Source organism: Arvicanthis niloticus, chromosome 24, assembly GCF_011762505.2.
Source record: "Arvicanthis niloticus isolate mArvNil1 chromosome 24, mArvNil1.pat.X, whole genome shotgun sequence".
NCBI lineage: Eukaryota > Metazoa > Chordata > Mammalia > Rodentia > Muridae > Arvicanthis > Arvicanthis niloticus.
In genome coordinates this window covers 4774187-4798129 of record NC_133432.1, presented here as the reverse complement: position 1 = coordinate 4798129, position 23943 = coordinate 4774187, and the positions used below count along the sequence as shown (strand labels likewise).

Sequence of the window (23943 nt, the reverse complement as noted above, 5' to 3'; positions counted from 1 at the left end):
CGATCACATTTAGATAGCAAAGACCGGTTGTTGACTCCAGAACGAGGAAGAGCATCAGAAAGCACGTTGACAGGGAACTCAGAACCCCGTACACCAGAGGCTGAGGCAGCAGGCTGGTGAGTTTAAGGCCAGCACAGGCAACATGAGAGAACCTGAACAGATCATTTAAAGCACGTGCATAGACATCGTTCCAAAGTTGGCATCTGAGGCACCCTGGGAAGCTCAATGCCTGCAGATGAAGGCCTGAGAGGCAGCTCGGTGGGAAGGCTCCTGCCACAGTCCTGACGACCTGAGTTTGATGCCCGGGTCCTACGTGGTAGAAGGAGAGATAGGAGTCCTGGGATCTGTCCTCTGACCTCCAAGCGTGTGATGTGGAGTGTGCACGCCAGTGTCAGCGCACACACAGGTGCGATTTTAAATCTAAAAGTTATACTTAAAACTACAAATGAAAGCCCCAGCGAGCTGGCTGCTACAGCACACTCCGCAATCAAATGGGACCGAGCAATGACTGGCAAGTGCCCGCAGAAACAGGAACCCGTGGGAACATTAGGTGGCGTGCGAGTCGCTCTGGTGGTTCCTCAAGATTTTAAACATTTATCAGTTTTTAGCCCCAAAGAGGTAAAATCAAGGACTCAGAAATCTGTAAGGCCGTGTTTGTCACAGCTTTCTTCACAATGAACAAAAGATGGGAGCAGCCTAAGACTCTGTCACCCGGTAAACGGAAAAACTGCGGAAAAAACTGCGGTATGTCCATACAATGGAATATTATTCAGCCTTTACAAAGGAATGGGCTTGGAAGTGGTTCAGGCCAATAAACCTTAGCCATTCGGGAAGCTGAGGCAGGAGGATCACAAACTCAAGGATAGCCTTGGCTATCGAGTGAGTTTAGGGCTAGCCTGGGTATCTTAGTGAAACTGACAATTTCAAAAGTAAAAAGAGCGATAGGTATATCTCAGTGATCCAATATTTGCTTCTTATGCACAAGGCCCTAGATTCGATTCTAAGGACTGAAAAAAAGCAGGACTAACATCTTACTGGTTCACGTCCTCTCTTGGGCACCCAGCTTTGCAGAGACAGAGAATGACATCTGTTAGGTGTAGAAGCAATGGAGAGTTGGGGCTCGAGGGGACAGAGTTTGAGATGTAAAGATGAACCAGGTCCAGAGATGGGGGCATCGGCTGCAAGTACTCTTTATGTGCTGCTGTACGGGACACTTAACTGTACGGGTGGCCAGGACGGGCATCTTACACCATTGAAAATAAACAGAGTGGGGACGAGAATGTTCTGGAAAAGTTACCACAGCCCTCACGTTATGATGTAAACAGTCTCAGGGGTGGGGAGCAGTGACAGGCCCCCTTTCTCCGGGGTTAAAACTGAATATCAAGGCATGTGTGACCGAGGAAGAGTCGCCCGTGAATGGGGGGTGGGGGGGTAGTCTGCAGCATCAGCTGAACGACCCCCAGAGCTGGCGGTATCTCAAGATTCGGCCCTCGAGAAGTGTTGAGAGGAAAGGAGAAAGGGGATTTCTGCATATTTTATATGCTTGAAATAGTTCTGTGCAAAGAATTTTCTGCAAAGGTTTGGAGTCCATGGCAGACCCGGGGGGGTGGGGGGGTGGAGAGCCAGGCTTCTTGTGTGCCTGGACCAGGAGACTTTGAACCACACAGATCTGGGCTGGAACCCTGGTTCCCTGACTCTGGAGTTGTGTGTCCATGGGCATGTCACATGACATCAGGGCCTCACTGTTCCTGTCTGTAAAATGGTGATAACAACAACCTCACCAATTGGCCGTGCAAACTGAGCAGGCAGAAAATGCCAGCCAGGCTGCACAAAGCGCATGGTCCCACACCATCCACGGAGTGCCGGAGACAGAACTGTTAGCCTCAGGCTTCACACTCAGCCACCCCATGCTGCCCTTGTCCCCCCTTCCAAGCACAGCGTAGCTAAGGATGCAGATTCTGGCTATCCTCAGGTCCCTGTAATCCCGCATGTGTGTATTCAGAGGCTTCCCAGGTGGGACAACTTCCCTCCGCTTCTAAAAGAAAACAGTCCATGCCTGAGCTCCGTGCGCCTCAAGAGCTGAGAGTTCAAGACTTGAACGCCACAAGACCTTCAACTGGGAGAGCACTCACCTAGCGTGTGAGAGCCCCAGGTTAGAGTCTCAGCACAGACAGAGCATGCTGTCACATGCAAAGCATCCCAGAGCTCAGGAGGTAGAGGTTAGGAAATCTGAAGTTCAGAGTTATCCTCAGATGTATGACGAATTCGGGGCCAGCCTGGGCTACATGAGACTATATCAATAGCAATAATAATAATAACAATAAATCATCATCATGTTTGTTCTGAGCTTGCCCCCACCCTCTGCCTCTTTAAACCACAGGTCTGTTTGCTCTTCAGTTGCTCTCCTGGCCCCTCTGCTGTTTGTGATTTTTCAGTCTCAGGCGGGAGCCTCTCACTCTGCTCTCTCCCCCGGAGCTGGGAGGTAGAGCTCAGGACGGTTGGTGCTGTGACCTCTGACCTGGGCTAGCTGACAGCAGAGGCTGTAAGGAGACTCTGCTCTGCTCTGAGCTTCAGATGAAGAAACAGCGTCTCAGAGAAGCCACATCTCTCCACCCAGAGAGACAAGAGATAGCCTAGGCTGGACCAGGGGTGGTGAGGCACAGATGTGACGCACATAGAGGTGGGGGTGGGATCTGAAGTTCAAGTCCAGCCTGGGCTACATAGTGAGACCCTGTCTTTATAAGAACGGAGGGAGGAAGGGCGGGAGGGAGGAGGTGAGACAGGGACGATGGATAGTTTGAGGAGTGAGTGGCACAGCGTGGAGTTCTGTGGAGTCTCAAATGCCTTCATGGGCCAGACGAATGGGCAAAGTGGGGAGTGAGGAGAAGCCCAGGAACATGGAGACGAGAGCTGGAGGTAACTTCAGAGAAAAGGAGAGTAAGGTCAGGACACAGTTATGTCCCCTCCACAGTCGAGAGACCCGGGTACGTGGATTTTAGTGTGAATTCTCCCAGTTTAAAGTTTTGGGTCCCCTTAGATCAATGCTGAGGCCAAACACAGCGACTTCCCTGCAGCAGCCCCAGGTGTGACCCAGTCCTTACCCGTGTCACAGACAGGGGTTAAAGACCCAAACAAGTAGCCTCACACTGCCAAGACACACCTCCCGGTGACTCTCTGAGACACATAGGGCAGTTGACCCGAGAGGCTGGGTGACCTCGTCACAGTCTGTCTGTGTAAATACGCACTCTGACGACCCCGCCGCTAGGAAACGGCCAACCGATGCATTCTGGGAACCGTAAGGCAATGGGTGACCCTGTGTCACAACAGAACCCAGGCTTAGAACAAAGGCACAGCCGTGCCCGTGAGAATCCTGGCTCCCAGTTCTGCGCAGAGCCCAACTGTCCAACTGTCAACTGATCAGAACACCAACACCCCATCCCCCACCGACCAAATTCAACATAAATGCCAGGTCTACCTGCCCAGAGCTCCGGACGGTGAGAAAAGCCCATTACCTGCCTCAGGTGGGAAAGTCCTGCAGCCAGGCCATCGGGAGGACACCCCGGTCATCCTGATCACATTTGCTTCTGTCTCCAGGGTGGTGAAATTCCGCCGCACAGGAGAAAGCGCTCGGTCAGAGGACGATGCAGCTTCCGGGGAGCATGATGTCCAGATCGAGGGGGTCCGAGTGGGCCTAGAAGCCGTCGAGCTGGATGATGGAGCAGCTGTCCCCAAGGAGTTTGCCAATCCCACTGATGGTGAGAAAGCCCGGTGGCCCAGGCATAGATCGGCCTTGGTTTGCAGGCCTCTGGTGCTGGTCGGAGAAAGTTCTTGAGAAGGGGCGGTTGGGAAGGCTCAGAGTACCGGAAGGGGACACGCAAGTGGAGGCTGGAACTTCAGAAGGTCCAGTGACATCACAATCCGTGACAGTTGCATCAGTGAACACTTGGCTGAGAAGGGCAACAGCAATGCTGATGGGGATAGTGGTGAGGATGGTGAGGATGGTGGTAGTGGTGGTGGTGGTGATGATGATGAGTGTCATGGCCACACTATGACAAATACCAGATGTGCTATTGATCCCTCCTCTCCTTCCCCTTTTCCTCCCCAGACACTTTCATGGTGGAAGATGCGGTGGAAGCCATTGGGTTTGGAAGATTTCAATGGAAACTCTCCGTCCTCACCGGCTTGGCTTGGGTAAATAAATATCTGGGTGCAACACCTTGTGTACCCCCAAGGACACCCCTGCTGCTGAGATGGGTCCCACAGACACACGGGTAACACAGTTATTCCTCCACATCTAACTTCTGCCTGAATGCCAGTCAGCAAAGCTGATGTGTGGTGGTGGCCCAGGTGCATGCTGGGAAGAAAGGTAGACATAGCTGGCTGATCCCCCAGGAAACATCCCGCTATGGAAGTGGATTGGGGACTCATGGCTCCTGTGAGGTCAGGGCTTCAAGTGCAGATCCCCACCCAGGGAAACAGACACAGGAAACATTTGCCATCTGGGCCCAGCGTGTAATTCCACGTGTTTGTCTAGCTGTGTGCAAGGCCCTGGGCTCCACCCCCAGCATTGAAAAAAGTAAAATAAAATAATGTGTCCTGATCCAAGGTGTTCACCGCCCTTGCTAATGACCCCTCAGCCATGATCCGAAGCACACGGACCTTTAATCCAGCTTCAGCTGCTTCTCTGAGCGGGATGGGAGACGTGAGCTAAGCACGTGCTTCTCTAAAGGGACCACACTTTCGCCACCATTATTTTCACCAGGGAGAAGCAGACCTTCACTGGGTGCCAGGCTCCACAACCCGTGTGTGGAGCTGTTTCTAACTTCCCAGGATTCTGTCTAGGTATAAAGTAGTATCGAGGCATTTAGTAACTGGGGCTCTTTAATATGTGCTAATATATTCAGACATTGTGTTCGTAAGTGCCATTAAATATGCAGACAATTCGCCACGAACACATGACGAGCCATCCAAAGACAAAGGACCACGCCGTCCTGCCTCTGGGAAAAAAACGTGTGCTCAGGTTTTAGACACGCGATGCTCTCTCATTTCATTGGGGGGGGGGGGCACATCTACACTGTCTGTGTGCACTCGTGTGTGTATGTGTGCGCATTGTGTGTGTATGTGTGTGTTCATGTGGTGTGTGAATGTGTGTTTGCATGTGTGTATATGTACATGTGAGTGTGTACATGTTGTATATGCATGTGTGTGTATGTGTGTATGTGTGGACCAGTATGTGTGTGTGAATGTGAACGTGTATGTTGTATGTGAGCATGTGTGTATGAGTAGGTTATAGCTGTGTGTGTTTCTGTGTGTGTGTCTGCATATATGTATGTGCATGCATGTGTATGTGTATATATAAGTGTATGAATATGCGTGTGCTTGTGTGTACATGTGTATGTGAGTGTGCGTGTGTGGGGGTTTATGTATCTGCGTGTTTCTGTATGGATGTGTGTGTATGTGTGTTTGTGTATGCATGATTGCGTGTGTGTGTGTGTGTGTGTGTTCACTGTGGTGGACATGTGTGTGATGGTCAGAAGACAACTTGCAGGGACAGGAAGTGGTTCATTCCTTCTAACATGTGGTTACCCACTGAGCTAGCTCACTGACCCAAGGACTTGCATTTTTAAAATCATGAGCAAATAACACTGGTGGTAAATGTCTGTGATCCCAGTGTCTGGGAGGCAGAAACAAGAAGATTGCCTTTCCAGCCAGTCTGGGATACAATATGAGACCCTGTCTCACAAAACAAGCAACCAAACACATAAAGGGGCCAATGAGAGGGTACACACGTGTGTGCGTATATACACACACTCACACACACAAATAAATAAATAAGTAAACGTAATCTTTAAAAAATGAACAGAGAAGTGGCTCCGTGGTTAAGAGTACTGGTTGCTCATCTGGAGGACCCAGGTTCAAATCCCACAACTCCCAGCACCCACAACGTCCTGTAACTGCAATCCCAGGGATCCAACATGCTCTGACCTGAGCAGGCACTGCAGGCACTGCATGCACATGGTACGCAGACATACACGCAGACAAAACATCCATACACATAAGAGAAATAACTACAAAATTTACAACTAAAGTTTGAAAGCAAGCAGACACACGATGCAGGGAAACATACCCCGGCACATCAGCTGTCTCCTGGGTCCCTGTGCGAGAGCTCACTTGTTTCTGCCCCAGAGGATGTCTGGGCAGGTTCCAGCAGGAAGCAGCGGGGTCGGGGCGGGGTGCACAGCGGCCTGACACTCTCCCCTCCTCCCACAGATGGCCGACGCCATGGAGATGATGATTCTAAGCATCCTGGCCCCTCAGCTGCACTGCGAGTGGCGACTCCCCAGCTGGCAGGTGGCGCTGCTGACTTCGGTAGGTGGCCGGGCAACCCACAGATTTCCCGCGGTGTCCTGTGGGACTTTGCCCATCTCCTGCCCCAGGGATAAGCAGAAAAGAACCAAACTGCCCCAGTTGGCTTTCTACTGGTCTGATGCCCACCATGACATAATGCAACCCCGGGGAGGACAGGGCTTACTTCAGCTTACAATCACTGAAGGAAGTCAGGACAGGGACTCCGAGCAGGAACCTGGAGGCAGGACCTGAAGCAGAGGCCATGGAGGGGTGCCGCTTCTTGTCTTGTTCCTCACGTCACCCGGCAGTGGTTACCCACAGTGGGCCAGCATCTCCCACATTAGTCATCAGTCAAGAAAATGTACCACAAAGCCAGGCAGTGGTGGCGCATGCCTTTAATCTTAGCACTTGGGAGGCAGAGGTGTGCAGATCTCTGTGAGTTCAAGGCCAGCCTGGTCTACAGAGCTAATTCCAGGACAGCCAGAGCTACATAAAGAAAAACTCTCTTGAAACATCAACATAAATAATTGAAAGGAAAAAAGAAAAGAAACAAAGAAAAGGAAAGGAAGAAATGAACTAAGAAAGGAAGGAAGAAGAACCACAGGCTTGCCCACAGGTCAATCTGGTAGGGTCATTTTCTCAACTGAGATTCCCTCTCCGGAAATGACTGTAGCTTGTGTCAGGCTGGCATAAAACCTGCCAGCACAGTCGCCCTGGGTGGAAATGCTGGTGTCCGCTTCCCTTAGCCCTGCCCCCTTCCTCTGTGAGACCCCAGCAGGTTAGCAGCCAGCTCTACCCACCCAGTGCTTGAGCTCCTTGGTGACCTCAGAAAGTCTGGCTCTTACCAGCGCGTGTCACATGCACCGTACAAGCCTCACCTTTCCCATCTGCGGGCAGGAGGTGCCATCCTCCCCCAAGGAGTGTGACGTGAAGGCTGGAAACGTGGCCCCTAACGGGTAGTAGATGTTCAGTAAGTGGGAAGTGATGTGCTCTCTGGAGCAAGGCTGTGAAGGAGAGAGAGGCAGAACCCTCCATTTCGGGCTTTGATAATTCAGAGGGGATCGAAGGGCCCAGAGAGGGGGCAGCAGCCACTACCACAACAGCTAACGCTCCCTGAGCCCTTAATGTGCCGAGGGAGGGAGCCATGTTGGATAGAGCGCACACACATCTTAGCTACTTGTCTGCTATGGCTGTAACCCTGACAAGGAGCCACTTATGGGACACAGGGTTGATGTAGCTGATGGTCTGGAGAGATGCAGTCCAGCCTGCAGGAGAGCAGGCAGCTGGTCACACGGCATTCCCACAGGAAGCAGAGAGATGATTTCGGGTACCCGGGTCTCTCTCCTCTTTATTCAGTGTCACTTGCGTTAGGAAGCGTCTTCCTACTGCCATCAGCCCGGTGTACAAACCTTCACAGTCACGACCACAGGCTTATCTCCATGGCAGTTCTAGACCCATCTGGTTGGCAATCGGCACCAACCACCATGGCACAGCTTTATACGACTGGGCCCTTTAACCCTCATAACTGTGCTGGAATGGCTACTCACAGTGGGAAACTAAGCACAGAGAGGTTGAGCTACTCACTCCAGGCCACACAGCCCAGCTGTGACCAGGAGCAGTTGCTATAGAATGATAGAGCCCAGAACACAGCGAGTTCGCTCATTATCCAGTTTCAGCTGACTGTCCAGGAGCGTCATCTAAGGCAGAGAGAGCTTAAATGGCTGATTTGATCTATGAGGTTACAGCTCAGCGGGAGACTGAGACCCAGCAGCCTGAGTGAAAAATGACAGGGGAGGGGGGTCTGAGGAAATGGGAGACTCTCCACCCCCACACCCGCCGCCGCTCTCCCTGGGGAGTAGCACACAGCTGCCTTTTCCTACTGGTCTCTCTCATGAGGTTGTCAGCTCATAACCAAGACTCAGAAACCCCTTGCTGGGCCAGGTCCGGTGCAGAGGGGTTTGCACACATTGTTTCCTTGATCCTCTCTGTCCTGTGAGGACGGTTCTGCCGTTATGTGATTCCTCTCAGTTCTGTGGGGAAGGAAGCCGAGGGTGAGAGAAGTCAGTAAGAAGTCCTACACAGAAAGAAGGAGGAAGAGAGGGGAGGAGAAAGAGGAAGCTTGGCAGGAGAAGAGGAGGGGGGAGGAGGGAGAGGAGGGGGAGGAAGAAGGGGAGGAGAGGGAGGGGGAAGAGAAGGAGGAAGAGGAGGAGGAAGAGGGAGGAGGAGGAAGAGGAGGAGGGAGGGAGGAGGAGGAAGAAGAGGAGGTGGGATGGGGAAGAGGGGCAGAAAGAGGGAGGGGGAGGGGGAAGAAAAGGAGTTGGGGAGGATTATGATAGAGAAGTTATACACAGCGCTGCACTCTGGAAAACTGTGACCAGAGAGTTGCAAGTTCAAGACCAGCTAGCTGGGGCTCTACAGTCCAAGCCCATCACAAAATGAAAAGCAAATACTCACCTTTACTCCAGCACACAGGGGGCAGAGGCAGGTGGATCTCTGAGTCTGAGGATAGCCTGGTGAGTTCCCAGACAGCCAGAGCTATAAAGAGAGGCCTCGCTGTTTTAAAAAACAAACAGACAGACAGACAGACAAACACCCTCGTGGGTGCTGTAACTACCATCCCTGTAATTCTGCTCTAAGAAAGCTGTAGAACCCCAGGTCCTGAGCCATCATGTCCGTCACAATCCAGTCACCAACAGCAATGGAAGCCCTGTCATGTGACTTTCCTTAACTCAGCCTCAGCATCCTCAGCTGAGATATGGACATAAGAGTGGCACACCCCTCCCCGGTATGATTGTTGGAGATCTGTGGTGATCCCCATCTGTAATCCTAGCTCTCAGGAGGCTGAGGCAGGAGGATTGAGAGTTTGAAGCCAGCCCAGACTACACAAACAGGTGCTGTCTCAAAAAGAAAGGGATGTCAGCGCGTCGGCAGGTTTATCTGCTCTGTGGCACTCTGGGGGTGACGTCAGAGGTAGTCGCCGGTCCCTTCTGTCCCGTGCTGCTCACAGAAACCATGTGTCTGCCCACAGGTGGTCTTCATCGGCATGATGTCCAGTTCCACACTCTGGGGAAACATCTCGGATCAGTATGGCAGGAAAACGGTAAGTTTCCTCTTGTCAATTCGAGCACTGAGGTACAGCCACCATGGTGCAGTCCTGTAGAAAACAGAAAAGGCTGTCTTAGGGTTTTACTGCTGTGAACAGACACCATGACCAAGGCAACTCTTATAAGGACAACATTTAATTGGGCTGCCTTACAGGTTCAGAGGTTCAGTCCATTATCATCAAGGCAGGAACATGGCAGCATCCAGGCAGGCGTGGTGCAGGAGGAGCTGAGAGTTCTACATCTTCATCTGAAGGCTGCTAGTGGAAGACTGACTTCCAGACAGCTAGGAGGAGGGTCTCAATCCCATGCCCACAGTGACACACCTCCTCCAACAAGGTCACACTTCCTAATAGTGCCACTCCCTGGGCCAAGCATGTATAGACCATCACAAAGGCTATGAAATTTGGTCTCAATCTTATTTTAAATTTAGTGTTTGTGTGTACGTATGTGTTTGTGTGTGTATGTATGTATATATGTGTGTGTATGTATCTGTGTGTATGTGTGTGTATGTATGTATGTATGTATGTATGTGTGTGTATGTATGTATGTATCTGTGTATGTATGTGTGTGTATATATGTATATATATACATATGTATATATGTATATGTGTGTGTGTGTGTGTGTGTGTGTGCACACTCCTGTGCCACAGCGCATGTGTAGAGGTCAAAAGGTAATATCTTGGGAGTCCACTCTGGCAGGAACTTTTACCTGCTGAGCCGTCTCACCGACCCAAGAGTTTGTTTAGATTTTAAAAATTCACAGATGGGTTTTCAATAGTGACATTTACTAAATCTATGAATCATAACTCATTCTGCACCTCCTAGAAGACTGCTTCTCAATACAGGGGAGAGGTGCATCTGACAGACCAATTTGTCCCAAACTGAGGGAAGGTGATAATCTCCCCGGCATCTCACAGTTAGAAGCCAGGATTCCTGTCCAGATGCCACCGTGCATATGGCCCCTGTACCACAAAGAATAATTCTAACATATAAGTGGCGCTGAGAGATCTGGTCTGGAGACAAGATGGCGGCCTCCCAACCCTGCTGTCACTTGCAGTTAATTCCAAACCACCTTTCTCCACCACCTGAGACCACTAGTGCCCCGTCCAATTCCCACGTGCTCGGTTCATTTTGGCAAAGGAGAAAAAAGCATCTCTGTGGAAAGCATGGCCCAGAGCCAGGCTGCCTGGGGTCAGGTGCAGCTGCTGCTCCCTGTACAGAGTCCTTGACCCTTGGGTCCTCAGGCATCCGTGAGCCAGCTCTAACATGCCACAGAGCGATTTCAAAGAGAAGGGGCTTAAACACAAGGTCTTGGCATGGACAAATCACTTCATAAATGTCTATTATGTTCTTACAGCTGGCCTTTGCCCGTTCTCGGCGGCCATAGCGGCCAGCACCCCCACCCCGTGCCTGCCTCCCGAGAGCCCGCATCCTTCACCATGACCTTAGCTTCGGGCAGGCAGACTGATTTCTCCCCCCCAAAAAGCCAGGAGATCAGTCGCACGGAAATGAGTCTGTGTAGAGGGCTGGCCCTTAACGTGTTCTGCGGGCTCTGCTCCCAGGCGAGCTAAGCTTCACACCAAAAACATGCGGCTGGTGTGACCAGCTGGAAATTCTGGAGAGGTGTTTCCCCAATGGCAGGGCTTTGTCTTCCAAGATGGAGTTTCTATCTGAACACAGGAAGCTAGGAGCCGGCTGTGTTAGGAAGGCCCCTCCTCCACCCTCTCCCATTCCCCATCCCTCCCCCACATCCCCTACCCCACCCCCTGTTCATCCAGGGGCCTGGGCACACCCGGCAGCAGCAACCTACCATAGTGATCAACCAGAGAGTGGCTTCTTATCGTCCTGGTCTAGGGGTTGTTTTCCATGTCCACGTGGGTATCTGCGTGCAGTGAAACGCTTTGGTTCTAAGGAAGTTCCTATGGCCTGGGGGCTATTGTTAGTTATGGAAAGGTGAGAGAGAGAGACAGAGAGACAGAGAGACAGAGAGACAGAGAGAGAGAGAGAGAGAGAGAGAGAGAGAGAGAGAGAGAGACAGAGAGAGAGACAGAGAGAGAGAGACAGAGAGAGAGAGAGAGAGAGAGAGAGATGTATGTGTGTGTATGTGTGTGTGTGAATGTGTGCACGCACGTGTGTGTGTGTGTGTGTGTGTCCCTCTCCCCACCCCACATTCCCACCCTTGTGGAGCAAGGCAGCCTCCAGGAAGTTGATTTACCTCTCTGAGCCTGTTTCCCTGCAAAATAAAGGTGGCAAAGGAAAGACAAAGAGTAAAGAGTGACTTGGGGTCAGGGTTCAACCAGAAAATGTGTGTCGGGCTAGGTGAGCTGCGGCACAGCTCAGTGGGCAGAGCGCTTGTCCCACACAGAGCGGGCCAGCTTCTAGGTCAGCACTGGATAAAACTGGGCGTGGCTGGCGAGTGCTTGTAACCTAGCACATAGGAGGGAACAGGAGATTCGGCCGTTCAAGGGCACCCCTAGCACACAGTGAGACCAAGGCTGGCCTGGGCTACCTGAGACTGTCTCGAAAAGCAAAATGAAGCCTGTGTAACACGCACAGGTGTTTGCCGATCTCCTGGGATTGTAGTTACAGACAATTGAGTTTGCCATTTGAATGCTGAGAACTGAACCCAGGTCCACTAGAAGAACAGCCAGCACTTTTAACTGTAGAACCATCTCTCCAGCCCCGCTAGTAACTTTTTAATTTAAAAAGAAAAGGGTGTGTGGGTGTGTGTGGAAAGATGGTTCAGCATTTAAAAGCACTGACTGCTCTTCCAAAGGTCCTGAGTTCAAATCCCAGCAACCACATGGTGGCTCACAACCATCTGTAACGGGATCCAATGTCCTCTTATGGTGTCTCTGAAGACGGCAACGGTGTACTCACATACATGAAATAAATAAATCGTTTTTAAAAATGGCACCAGGCAGTGATGGTGCATGCCTTTAATCCCAGTACTCTGGAGGCAGAGGCCAGCCTGGTCTACAGAGTGAGTTGCAGAACAGCCAGAGCTATGCAAACCCTGTCTGCAAAACAATCAAACAAACAAACAAGCAAACAAGCGTGATGGCTGGGCTAGAACCCAGAGCAGGTGCCCCAGCCTGGGCTGCACCATCCTTCATTGGTAGCTCTCGCTGCCTGCAGACACGTGCTACCTGGAGGTGCTCAAGGCTCCTGTGATTTTGTGTCTCCTCCTCCACAGGGGCTGAAGATCAGCGTGCTCTGGACCCTGTACTACGGCATCCTCAGCGCCTTCGCGCCCGTGTATAGCTGGATCCTGGTGCTCCGAGGCCTGGTGGGCTTTGGGATTGGAGGGGTGCCCCAGTCGTAAGTAAATACCCAGCACTGGCATAGCTATCTTCTGCATGCACGGGTTCAGCAACGTCCGGATTTAAAAACACTCAGCAGAGAAGTGAGCATGTAGCCCCACCCCCCTGGTCATTAGTCAGTCAATAATACAGAAGAGCAGACACCTGGCTAGCACCTGTACCTCGCTCCTGTGCTATCAGTCATCCAGAGGTAATTTATAACACACGGAGGCGTGAGCATGGCTGTCTCTATCAAATGCTACATCACTTCGTAGGAGGGAGGCGAACAGCCTCAGGTTTAGGTACCAGTGCCTTGGAGATAAGGGGAAGATGGATGACTGTGTCCTCGCTGCCTTGGAGTGTGGGGATGGCTGTGCAGGGCTTCTAGAACCTGGAGCCACACAGGAGAGGGCACCACTAGCATCTGTATCCTTCAGATGACATCAGCACCAGCAGTGTCCAAAGGCCCTAAAAGAGAAGCCGGAACAAACCAGACCCAACTTCGATGGCATGTTGAACACACACACAGCATGACTACCGGCAGTTACTAAGTGGTAGCGGTTGATTGTGGGACTTTTGGCCAGATGTGGTGGCACACGCCTTTCATGCCAACACTTGGGAGGCAAAGGCAGATGGAGCTCTAAGAATATGAGGATACCCTGGTCTACATAGTAAGTGCTAGGCTAGCCAGAGCAACAGAATGAGATCCTGTCTCAAAAACAAAAACAAACAAACAAAAATCTTACTGGCTGGGCTTGAAAGGTACCTCAGTGGTTAAGAGCACTGACTGCTCTTCCAGAGATCCTGAGTTTAATTCCCAGCAACCACATGGTGGCTCACAACCATCTGTAATGGGATCTGATGCCCTCTTCTGGTGTGTCTGAAGACAGCAATAATATACTCATATACTAAATAAATAAATAAATAAATAAATATTTTTTAAAAAATCTTACGGAATTCTTGAATGGTCCCACTATGAAAGCCTTCTGTCTATGAGTCAAGACCTCTGGAAGGTGCTAACATCAAGTCCACAGGAATCTACCCCCACAGACTCTATGATGCTAACAAAGACCACTCCAGCTTCAACGCCTTCTCGACTTCTAGAACCATCTGTCCTTTTTAACGGGAATGTTGGTTTAAAACCATCTTCAGCACGCTTCATTCCTACAGAGCACATGTCCAAGCTGGAGCCTACCCATTGCTCAGAATATCAGTGCCGGGGTGGGGCAGCACGTGGTTATGTATAGACCATGAACTCCCTGCTGGGGCTGCTTCAGGGACAGTCTGGAGAGACAATCTAGGAAGGGCAGGTTTGCCCTGAGTCAATATGGTGGCACCACAGGACCTGCAGACCAGAAGGCCTGGATTTGGACCCTGATTCTGCGCTGTGATCTCAGACAAGACCCTGATCCGTTCTCCACATCAGTTTGGTTGGCGTCCACACCTCCTGGGTCCCTCAGAGTATTATGACCCCCACATGTGAAGAGCCCAGGACAATGCCTGGGAGAATACAGTTTCACACTATTCTGGAATTAAAAAAACCACTGGAGCTCTAAGCAGAGGCCATTAACAGAGACACAGCCATAAATCTGGGTTGGCAGCAGCTGGTAACCCGTGGCACAACTGTAGCCCAGCGCCCAGGATTCTCGCACATGAACCACTGGTCAAAGAGCAGCGCCCCCTGGTGGCTGGAGGAACCATAGCGGCTCCTCCTCTAGGGATGCTCAGGAATGCCACAGCCATGTGAGCTTCAGCTCACAAATCTCCCGGAAATGAGGCAGAGGTGAGCGGACGAAGCTCATAGCAAAGAAAAGATGCTGTCACACAAGCAGAAATGTTGACAAACTTCTGGATGCTGATGAGTAAATGAAGACTTATAAGTAACTAGAAGAAAGAAAGATTATACCCCAAACCGACTGCAGGGCGCCTCATGACTAAAGGGTTCTTCCCCAAAGGCTGGGAAACGTGTCATTCCCAGAGTCCCCGGTACAGGCGGGGAGGTGAGCACACCAGGCGTGGTGTGACAGAACTTGTCCTGGAGACCCAGCACACGTGTCTACGCACCCCAGACTGGGTGGGATCCCACTATGGACGAAAGTACAGCTATCACCTGAAGGAGACCTCTGCACGCCGGGGTTCCCTTTCGGGGTCCCTGATTAGGCAGGAAGCACACCAGAAAACCTGTTTTCACAAGAAACGTTAAAGTGGCTGCTCTCTGACTCAGACAGAAAAACAGCAGCAAATGACCTTGCGGGTGTACCTTTTAAGAGAAAAAGGGAGGGCTCTGTTAGAATGGGCTACGGTGCAGTGGGATGTTTTGATTGGGCATGTTGATTAGGTGAGCCAAAAGGGGCTTTTGATTGCCGACTTCAATACTTTGATAGCTGGACCTTGGTAGTCAGCCTCCAGAGGAGGAAGTGCCCAAATAAGGGAATAGACCGTCGGGGCTAGTTTAGGAATGTAATCTATTTTTGGCAAGACAGAGGGAATGGGGGAGAAGGGCGAGGCTTGCCCTAGCCATGTTCACCACGTTCAAGCTGGCCAGAGTCCCTTCATCACCCAACTCCAACTTGGTGAACCAATGAGTTTTACTGGGGTTACTTATAGGAATAGGGGTGAGGGGTTACTTACAGGTACAGAAATGACTCAAAGATAGTTGCATCATCAAGGCTACCCCAGGTAGGGTGACAGCTCACAAAGCTGGGAACCTGGGGCATACTGCACAACCTGCAGGCAGCTCAACAGGTTGGAAAGTGTCCTTTTCAGGTGCTCCGGTTGGCTTGAGCCTCTTCTGGGCAGTTCAGAGGGTCTCTGATTCTTCACTCCTCTGGGAGTAACTCAGATTTTACCATTTATTCCAGCAGGGAGCAGTCTAGTGAGTCCTGTAAGTTTCAGGGACTTCCTGAAGCTACACTGAGTTGTATACCTTCCTGCTTAAGCAGCTTCCCTGCAGCATGGAATGTTTCAATCTTCGAGGGAACTGTTACACAACACTCCACCGGTTCCTCCATCTCTTAAATTCTTTCTGCCTGGTCTTCTCCAGTGATCCCCGAGCCTTGGAAAGGAGTGACTATAGATGTCCACCTACGGCTAAGAAACAGGCCAGCATGCCATAGTAACAGTCACTTGATCTTGGGAGCTTTGCTATCGGTTGAGTTAAGGCAGGTAATAGTAAGGGTCTATGGGTGTAAACATACACATAGAAGGCAGTTGGACAGGCATATCACGTTCATCTAGAAAAACCAGGATCTATGGGTATAAACACATGTATAGAAGGCAGTTTGACAGGCACATCACGTTCATCTAGAAAAACCATAGAAGTTGTTTCCCCATTGGGTCCTATGACCTTCTCACCAATGGGTTTTTGTCCTGGATTACAGTGCCACATATGAACTCCCCTTGTGGAGCGGGCCTTAAATCCAACGGGAGGGTGGTTGGTCTTACCCATGACAGCTGAGCCACTACTGCACAAGCAGGCACGCTATGACCGGCATGTCAATATTTCAGCACGAAAGGCCCTAAGCAAGCAGGAATGTTGGTGACAATTCTCCACCCGCAGCCTGCCTTGCCCCTCTGGCACCATGAAAGGCGGCCAGCAGAGTGGGAGGTTCAGCTCACCCCAAGGTTAATTTCTGCATGAGCATGCGCGTGTGGTGTCTTCAGCAGTAAGGTCTTACTATCTAGTTCTTGCATACAGCCAACAGCAGTAGCAAGAACCTTTCCGGTTTGAGGGGCCTTAGGGGCTTCTCTGGTCCTCAGCTCACAGGGAGGTAGCCCACCATTAAGGTTGCCATTCAGTAATCTTACGGCTTTTGGAGTGTCCTTTTTCATCCTTGTAGGGTACCTTTTGGACTCGAACTTCATGGTTATCTTATAACAACCTTTCTTTCTTCTTTCAATTAACCGAGTCCCGGGGTAGCATCATAAGGTAGACAGAAGGAAGTGCCACTGTACCTGTTTGTCTCTTCTTTGGCTTTCCAAATCTGTGGAACACTCAGAAGTTACCATTACATCATCTACATAACAAACCTTTTCCAGAGTTTAGGCAGGACAAGGCAAAGTCCCACAAAGATGACCTGAATGTCTGTTGACTTCTATTCTCAGCAGGTGTCAACAGAGCCCATGCTCCAGCCCTTTGTATCCATATATCCACTGCTTCCTCCCGAGGTGCAGGTTGAGTACAAGGAGATGCTAATTAATTAGCTCACTGTAACCCTTGGTCATTCTCTCTGCGATACTATGTTTCCATATCCCCCCAGCTCTTCCACCAAGCCTCCCTACTCTTCTCTATGTCTGACTATCCAGTGAGCCTGACTTAATTTGCTCAGACCTATCCAGGGACAAGGGCGACAAGGCTCTGCTCTCTGAAGCTGCACCTGCTGGCTCAGTGGGTCAGGGAGGCCCTGGGTTGGCAATGTGGTTGTAGCTGGCTGAGTCTCCATCTACCATACCTGGTTGTCGGGGGAGTTTCTGGCTGGGCAAACCATCTCCACCACTAGCATAACCTTCTGATGGAAGTAAATATACCCTCCTTAGTCTAGGGAGATAATCACCCACCCTGGGCGGGGCTTGATCCTCTTCACCTGCACTGCCCAGTCACAGACATCTTCTGTGAATCGCTCCTCACACTGCAGAATCTTCCAGAAGTCTCAGCACACGATTTAACTTCCTGTCAGTTCTCTCCTTAGGAACTCCAACTGGACACAAATCTCATCACATGTGTCTTTGAGCAACCCAGACAGACTTCTTCCTCTGTTTTACCATTTAAACGAAGTCTCCGTTACGTTGTTCTCTCACCTTACGGACACTCAGTCTTTACATCCTGGTTCTAAATCACCAAGATCTGCCAAAGCCTTCCCTACTTTGGAACAATCTCGCCCCACCCTAGGGCTCAGCGAAGCCACCAGTGCTCCATACACACGTGCCTTAAAGTGATGTACGTCCCTCTCTCCTGTCCCTCAGCCAGTTAATGGCCACTGTGAGATTTAAAACATCGCCCAGCCCCTCCTCGATGGCTCTCTCACGTGTGTAACTAGATAGCTGTTTTATCTGTGAGGACGGGGGGAAAAACCCACAGGCAAATTACAGGAGAAATACGAAGCCCCAAGAGGGTCTCTGCTCCTAAGCACTTCGGATGTAGTCATTTCCATAAGCCTAATTATGTCATAATTAGACGGTGCTCTGATCTAGTGAGAAAGATGGCTCCCCTAAGTGCTTTATTGAGAGATATTCAGGTGACAAAATTTTTAGGTAGTTAGGTAATATTAAAAGTTTCCATTCATTTAGATTAACTTTACCCAGCCAAGTTCCTCAGAAAATCAGAACAATGGCATCTTGGGATACTGTTTTAAAATAAGTCAACAGCCAGAATGTAACGGTAACAGCTGTTCGGAGAACACGACGCCACAGGCAGGGTAGGTTATAAAGAAAGGAGGTTTACCACAGCTCACAGTCCAGGCTCAAGGCTGGGGTGTGCATCTGAAGTGGCTGCCTTAGTAACAGCCACGGAGCTGGCTCAGACCTAACCTGGCAAACCAACCAAGACTTAAAAGAGAATGTGTTGGCTCTCCTCCCTAACTCCAGCACTGAGGGGGTGGAGCCAAGGATGATCACTATGGGTGTGAGGCCAGTGTGAGCCACACAGTGAGTTCCAGGTGAGCGAGACTCTCCCCGGCCCCTCACCCCCAGATTCAACCTTGGGACTGACCCTAATGGTATCATCTAACCCTGATCACCCCCCCCCACACACACACACACCCCAACCCTGAGTCCCCACCCCTAGATACCAAAACTGGATCAAATTTAGTACTGCAGGATGGGAATGAAGTGTCACCATCTAAAACCCTGGGCCTGTAGTGCCAGGCACCCAAACCACGATGGGAAGACAGATCGAATCACTCTTCTCTGCCCCTGTCCCCCTTCATCTCTCCCTTTCCCATCACATCAATAACAATCAATGTTGAGAGTTACAGTGTCCACGGTATCCATTGCCAACAATGACCGCACCTGGCTGCTTGCCCATGGCACAGCTATGCTATGCGCCTTCAAGCGATATGTAGCCCAACTCTATCCCCATTTGTCTGGTTAGAAAACCCAGCCCCTGGGAGGCTTGATCAAAGTCAGGTGCTCATTAAGTCAAGGAGAGAGTCAGCGGTTGCGGGTCACAAACCACCCAGCACTCAGGGTTTAAGACAGTGACTTACTCAACTCTGTTGGGCAGTCAGGCGGTACTGCTGTGCCAGGGGCTTCCGAGAGTTTTCAGTCACCAGGTGCGTTAATGATCTGATGACCCTAAAAGACCCATCTGGCTTCACCCAGGCACAGCCAGCCGCCTGGGATCCGAGGCGGGAAGCCAGTGCCATAAAGTCTCCTGTAGCCTAAGCCTGCAGCCAGCTGTGCCAGGGATCACACCCAGGGCTGATCAAACCCATAGCCCTGAAACCGGGGAGGAGGATGCCAGAGGTGTGGAGCTGTCCCCTCCTGGCTGGTTTCTGTCCTTTTAAGGACTGGACGGAGAAGTCACAGCACGATGCTGAGTAATCACACTTCACGTCTGTGGAGAAGCATACAAAAGGGTTTGGTTTGGGGCTGGAGGGATGGCTCCGTGGTTACACGTGCTTACTGCTCTTGGAGAGAAACCAAGTTTAATTCTCAGCCCCTCTGTTGAATAACTAATGATGGATGGAGCTCTAGCTCCCTCTTCTGGTCAGCAAGGGCACTGCACACACAATAAAATTATTTTAAAATAATTTCAAAAATAATTCGATTTAGTAGCTTAGAAAATAGCCCAGTGGGAGAACAGTTGCCTAGCTTGAATATAGCTCTGAGCTCACTCTCTAGTATCAAAGGGAAAATTGGACTAAAAGATTTGGCCAGGCAGTGGTGGCACATGCCTTTAAACCCAGCACTTGAGAGGCAGGCGGGTTTCTGAGTTCGAGGCCAGCCTGGTCTACAGAGTGAGTTCCAGGACAGCCTGGTCTACAGAGTGAGTTCCAGGACAGCCAGGGCTACACAGAGAAACCTTGTCTTGAGAAACAAAAAAAAAGTTTTATGTATATATGTGTTTTGCTTGAGTGTGTGCGTGCGTGTGTGCATGTGCGTGTGCGTGTGTGTGTGCGCGTGCACGCGTGCAAACACACCTTGTGCATGCAGTACTTGTAGAGGTCAGAAGGGGATGTCCAATCCCCTAGAACTGGAGTTGCAGGTGGTTGCTTCGAGCTGCCATGTAGGTGCTGGGAATCTAACCCTGTTCCTCCAAGCTCTTAACCACTGAGGAATCTCCAGCCCCAAAATTTGGATTCTAATTTGTAAAAGGGAGTTAAACAACGTCCTAACTCTATCTTGTTACAAGTGACATTTTGGTTATAAAAGGCAAAGAAAAGAACAAAAATCTCACTAAAGCTTCAAGTATCTTCATGAGAATAAGCAGATTACAGGAGGCAGTGAAGGTCAATAGCTTCTTGTGTGCAGTAGGGGGCGCTGTGAGCATCATCAGAGCATCACTCAGGCAGAGAGGCAGGTGGAGAAAAAAAAAAAAAAAAAAAACCTGCAGGTCCAGGGTACCTTCCCGGTGACTTCCTACACAACCATGCTTATGGAGGTCAGAGGACCATTTGTGGGAGTCGCTTCTCTCCTTCTGCCAATGTGGAGTCGTAAGGACCAACAGGGACCAAACTCAGCTCACTGAGCCTGGCAGCAGGGACCTTTATCCACCGAGCTATCTCACCAGCCCCAGAGAAGCTTGCTTATAATTAGGATGTGATTACTAAATGTAAAAAGAAAGACAAATTTAAATTTAAAATGCCATTTGTCATCAACGCAGTAGAAATAGCCAGAGGCTACAGCTGGTGGGTAGAGGTTCTGTATTGGCCAATCTGACTATGTCCTGGCAAACTACCAGTGTCAGACACCAACTCCACCCATCAATGAATAGTAACATACCAGCAAGGGAGCAGGCTGGCTTGGCACATCCAGGATGCAACGGCTGGGAGCAACTTGATGTGATCCCCGTGGCTGTCCTCAGGGATGCACAGACAGACACCGGGAACTGAGGACAAGGGTGTCCCCCAGGACAAAAGGCCATATAAAACACAGCCATATCAACTTGCCAACACAGCTGCCCATAAACCCACAGCCAGAGTTTCTCCAGACTCCATGGTCACAGCCAACCTCAATGGAACCGTCGGAACCTGAGGGTGTTGGCTAAAAATGCAGGAGCCAGGGCCCCACCCTTCGAGAATCAGCTTCCCACCCTGGCAGAGCAAGATGGTGCATGCTGGCAACCTGGCTCCTGGGACGCAGAGACAGGAGGATAGTGAGTTTGAAGTCAGCCATGAGCTACAGTAAGAACCTGTTTGTTGAATTTCTGACTTTAGCCATGATACCAGGAAGTTCTGACTTAGGAATCCGTGGATCTTTATTGGAGGGAGGGAATTCAGAATCTGCCATCTTCCACCATCTTCCCACTCTCTTACCCCCTGTCTCTTCACTCGCCTAGGGTGACGCTGTATGCCGAGTTCCTTCCCATGAAGGCCAGAGCCAAGTGTATTTTGCTGATTGAGGTAAGGAGATGGTTATGGGCCCCCCAGGAATGCTGACTGACTGGCAAGCAGGTCCCAAATGTATGTAGCCACAGGATTGCAAAGGGGAGTTGAAGATAGAACAGACTCAATTGACAAATGCGCACATGGATATACAATATAAATGCGTTTACCTCCTTCCCTCTTTCTCCCCCACTTTCTCTTTTTTTTTTTTTTCCCTAATTTATCTATTTAATGCATGTGAGAACACTTGCTGTCTCCAGACACACCAGAAGAGGGTATCAGATCTCATTACAGATGGTTGTGAGCCACCCTGTGGTTGCTGGGAATTGAACTCAGGACCTCTGGAAGAGCAGTTAGTGCTCTTAACCACTGAGCCATCTCTCCAGCCCCTCCTAGGGGGGGCCTTAAACTTTCCATGATCCAGCAAGTGATGGTTCACACCTGTGATCTCCAAACTCAGGAGGCAGAGGCAGGAGGATCCCTGAAAGTCCCATGCCAGCCTAGTCTACATAGCAAGTTCCAGGCCAGTCAGAACCACGTAGCAAGACCCTGTCTCAAAAAAAAAAAAAAAAAAAAAAAAAAAAAAGTTCATACCTGGTTGAGTTGGATGACTAATGTTTGTCCTAACTGACCAACCTCGTTAACACACCCATCAGTAAACATTTTAGTGGTCACCCATGATGGTCAGCAAAAGAAATCCTTTAAGTAAAGAAGGGGGGTTTTTGGTTTAGGAAGGCACTGGGGACTGAAGTACCACAGACTGTGGCTTTAACATAGGCAGTGCTTGCAGATCGAGCCCAGCCAGGAATGACAGATTCAGTCTGGGGAGGACTTAGCAAAGTCACTACTATAAGGTCCCTGCTGAGCCTGGTGAACCAAGCGTCTCATCTGCCTTTCTGGGGAGGCTGAGGAGAGTGGTCATAACTTCCAGGCCTGCTGAGGCAACTGTCTTTGTTAGGGTCCACATTGCTGTGAACAGACGCCATGACCAAGGCAACTCTTATAAGGACAACATTTAATTGGGGCTGGCTTACAGGTTCAGAGGTTCAGTCCATTATCATCAAGGCAGGAACATGGCAGCATCCAGGCAGGCATGGTGCAGGAGGAGCTGAGAGTCCTACATCTTGAGCCTCAGGCAGTTGAAGAAGACTGTCCCAACAACAGGCAGAGCTTAAGCATGCATATATATATATATATATATATATATATATATATATATATATATATATATATCAAGGCCCACCCCCACGGTGACACACCTCCTCCAGCAGGGCCACACCCACTCCAACAAGGCCACACCTCCTACTAGCACCAGTCCCCATGGGCCAAGCATTCAAACACATGAGTCTATAGGGGCCAAACCTATTCAAAGCACCACAGCAACTTAGTGAGACCTGCTTCAGAATGAAAAGTGAGAAGAGGGGTTGGGGGCACAGCCCAGTTGCTAGAGTGCTTGACTCCAGTGTACAAGGCCCTGGCTTCAATCCCCAGAACCCATGTTATGTAAGGAGAGAACTGACTCCCCTAAAAAAATTTTCTAACTGGGATTCCCACCACCCTCTCAGCAAACAAAGAAATAATTGTGATTTAAAAACAATAACAACAATAAAGTTTCTCCATGAATATGTTACCAAGCCCAGTCCTGAAGGACCAGGAGAGACATAGAGCAGATCGGACAGATGGATGGTGGAGCCTCTGCAGAGAGCATCAGCTGGGCCAGCCTGTGACCACCCTGGAGAGGAGGAGCCGGGGGAGTGAATCACCCCTAGTTTCTCCTCCACCCTGGCTTCCCTCTCATCCCCTGAACTCTCTATTAGCAGTACACAGTGGGAAACCACAGGCAGGGAGCCTGGTCTGTATGAGGGGAGGGGGCTCCTTTTAAAAGTGGGAAAAGGAGAATGACTTGGGACATAAGGAGAGACGACCCCAAGGATGGACACTGAGCCCGTGTAAAAAAGACATGACCCGCCAGGCAGTGGTGGCACACGCCTTTAATCCCAGCACTTGGGAGGCAGAGGCAGGCGGATTTCTGAGTTTGAGGCCAGCCTGGTCTACAGAGTGAGTTCCAGGACAGCCAGGGCTACACAGAGAAACCCTGTCTCGAATCTCAAAAAACCAAAAAAAAAAAAAAAAAAAAAAAAAAAAGGATGGACACTGAGTCTGTGTAAGGAAGAGATGACCCCAAGGACAGATTCTGAGCCTGTGGAGGAAGGAAAGATGTCAGTAGACAAAAGTAGACAATATGTATGTAGTCACATGCAGCGACAATGGAAGTATAAGCATGGGCTCTCCACTCACGCCCAAGTTCCTGAAAATAATGACTCTGAGACTGCTTACATATGAATAAATGCCTAGGCCAAAAGCCTTGGATCGTCCCCTGACTGGCTCATGACTGAACCATCGCTCTGTTCTAAGTTCTGCCAGGTGATGGGCCACCTGGCCTCAGTTTCATACACCAGTCTTCCTGTGTTTCTGGGGGGGGGTGGGGGGAGGGAATCATCTGCACCTATTTCCCAGAATGCTCTCTGCCAGATGTCTCACCTTCTAATTCTGTCTCAGCTCATTGGCCAAAAACTTTCTTTATTGACAGGTGAAACTTCCATATACCGTACAAAAGATTTCCCTCTCCACGGAAGCCCTCCAGTG

General features: G+C 50.3%; 1 protein-coding gene across 1 annotated transcript in view; it reads left to right on the top strand.

Annotated features, from left to right (window-relative positions):
• The window catches only part of Svop (SV2 related protein), a 64359-nt gene that overhangs the window by 21733 nt on the left and 18683 nt on the right, over positions 1–23943 (top strand). Inside the window, exons 2-7 of the mRNA XM_076922453.1 lie at positions 3595–3755; positions 4106–4191; positions 6271–6369; positions 9377–9448; positions 12649–12773; positions 21252–21315. Of these exons, the coding sequence (XP_076778568.1) occupies positions 3595–3755; positions 4106–4191; positions 6271–6369; positions 9377–9448; positions 12649–12773; positions 21252–21315 (607 nt within the window). The remainder of the gene's footprint in view (positions 1–3594; positions 3756–4105; positions 4192–6270; positions 6370–9376; positions 9449–12648; positions 12774–21251; positions 21316–23943) is intronic.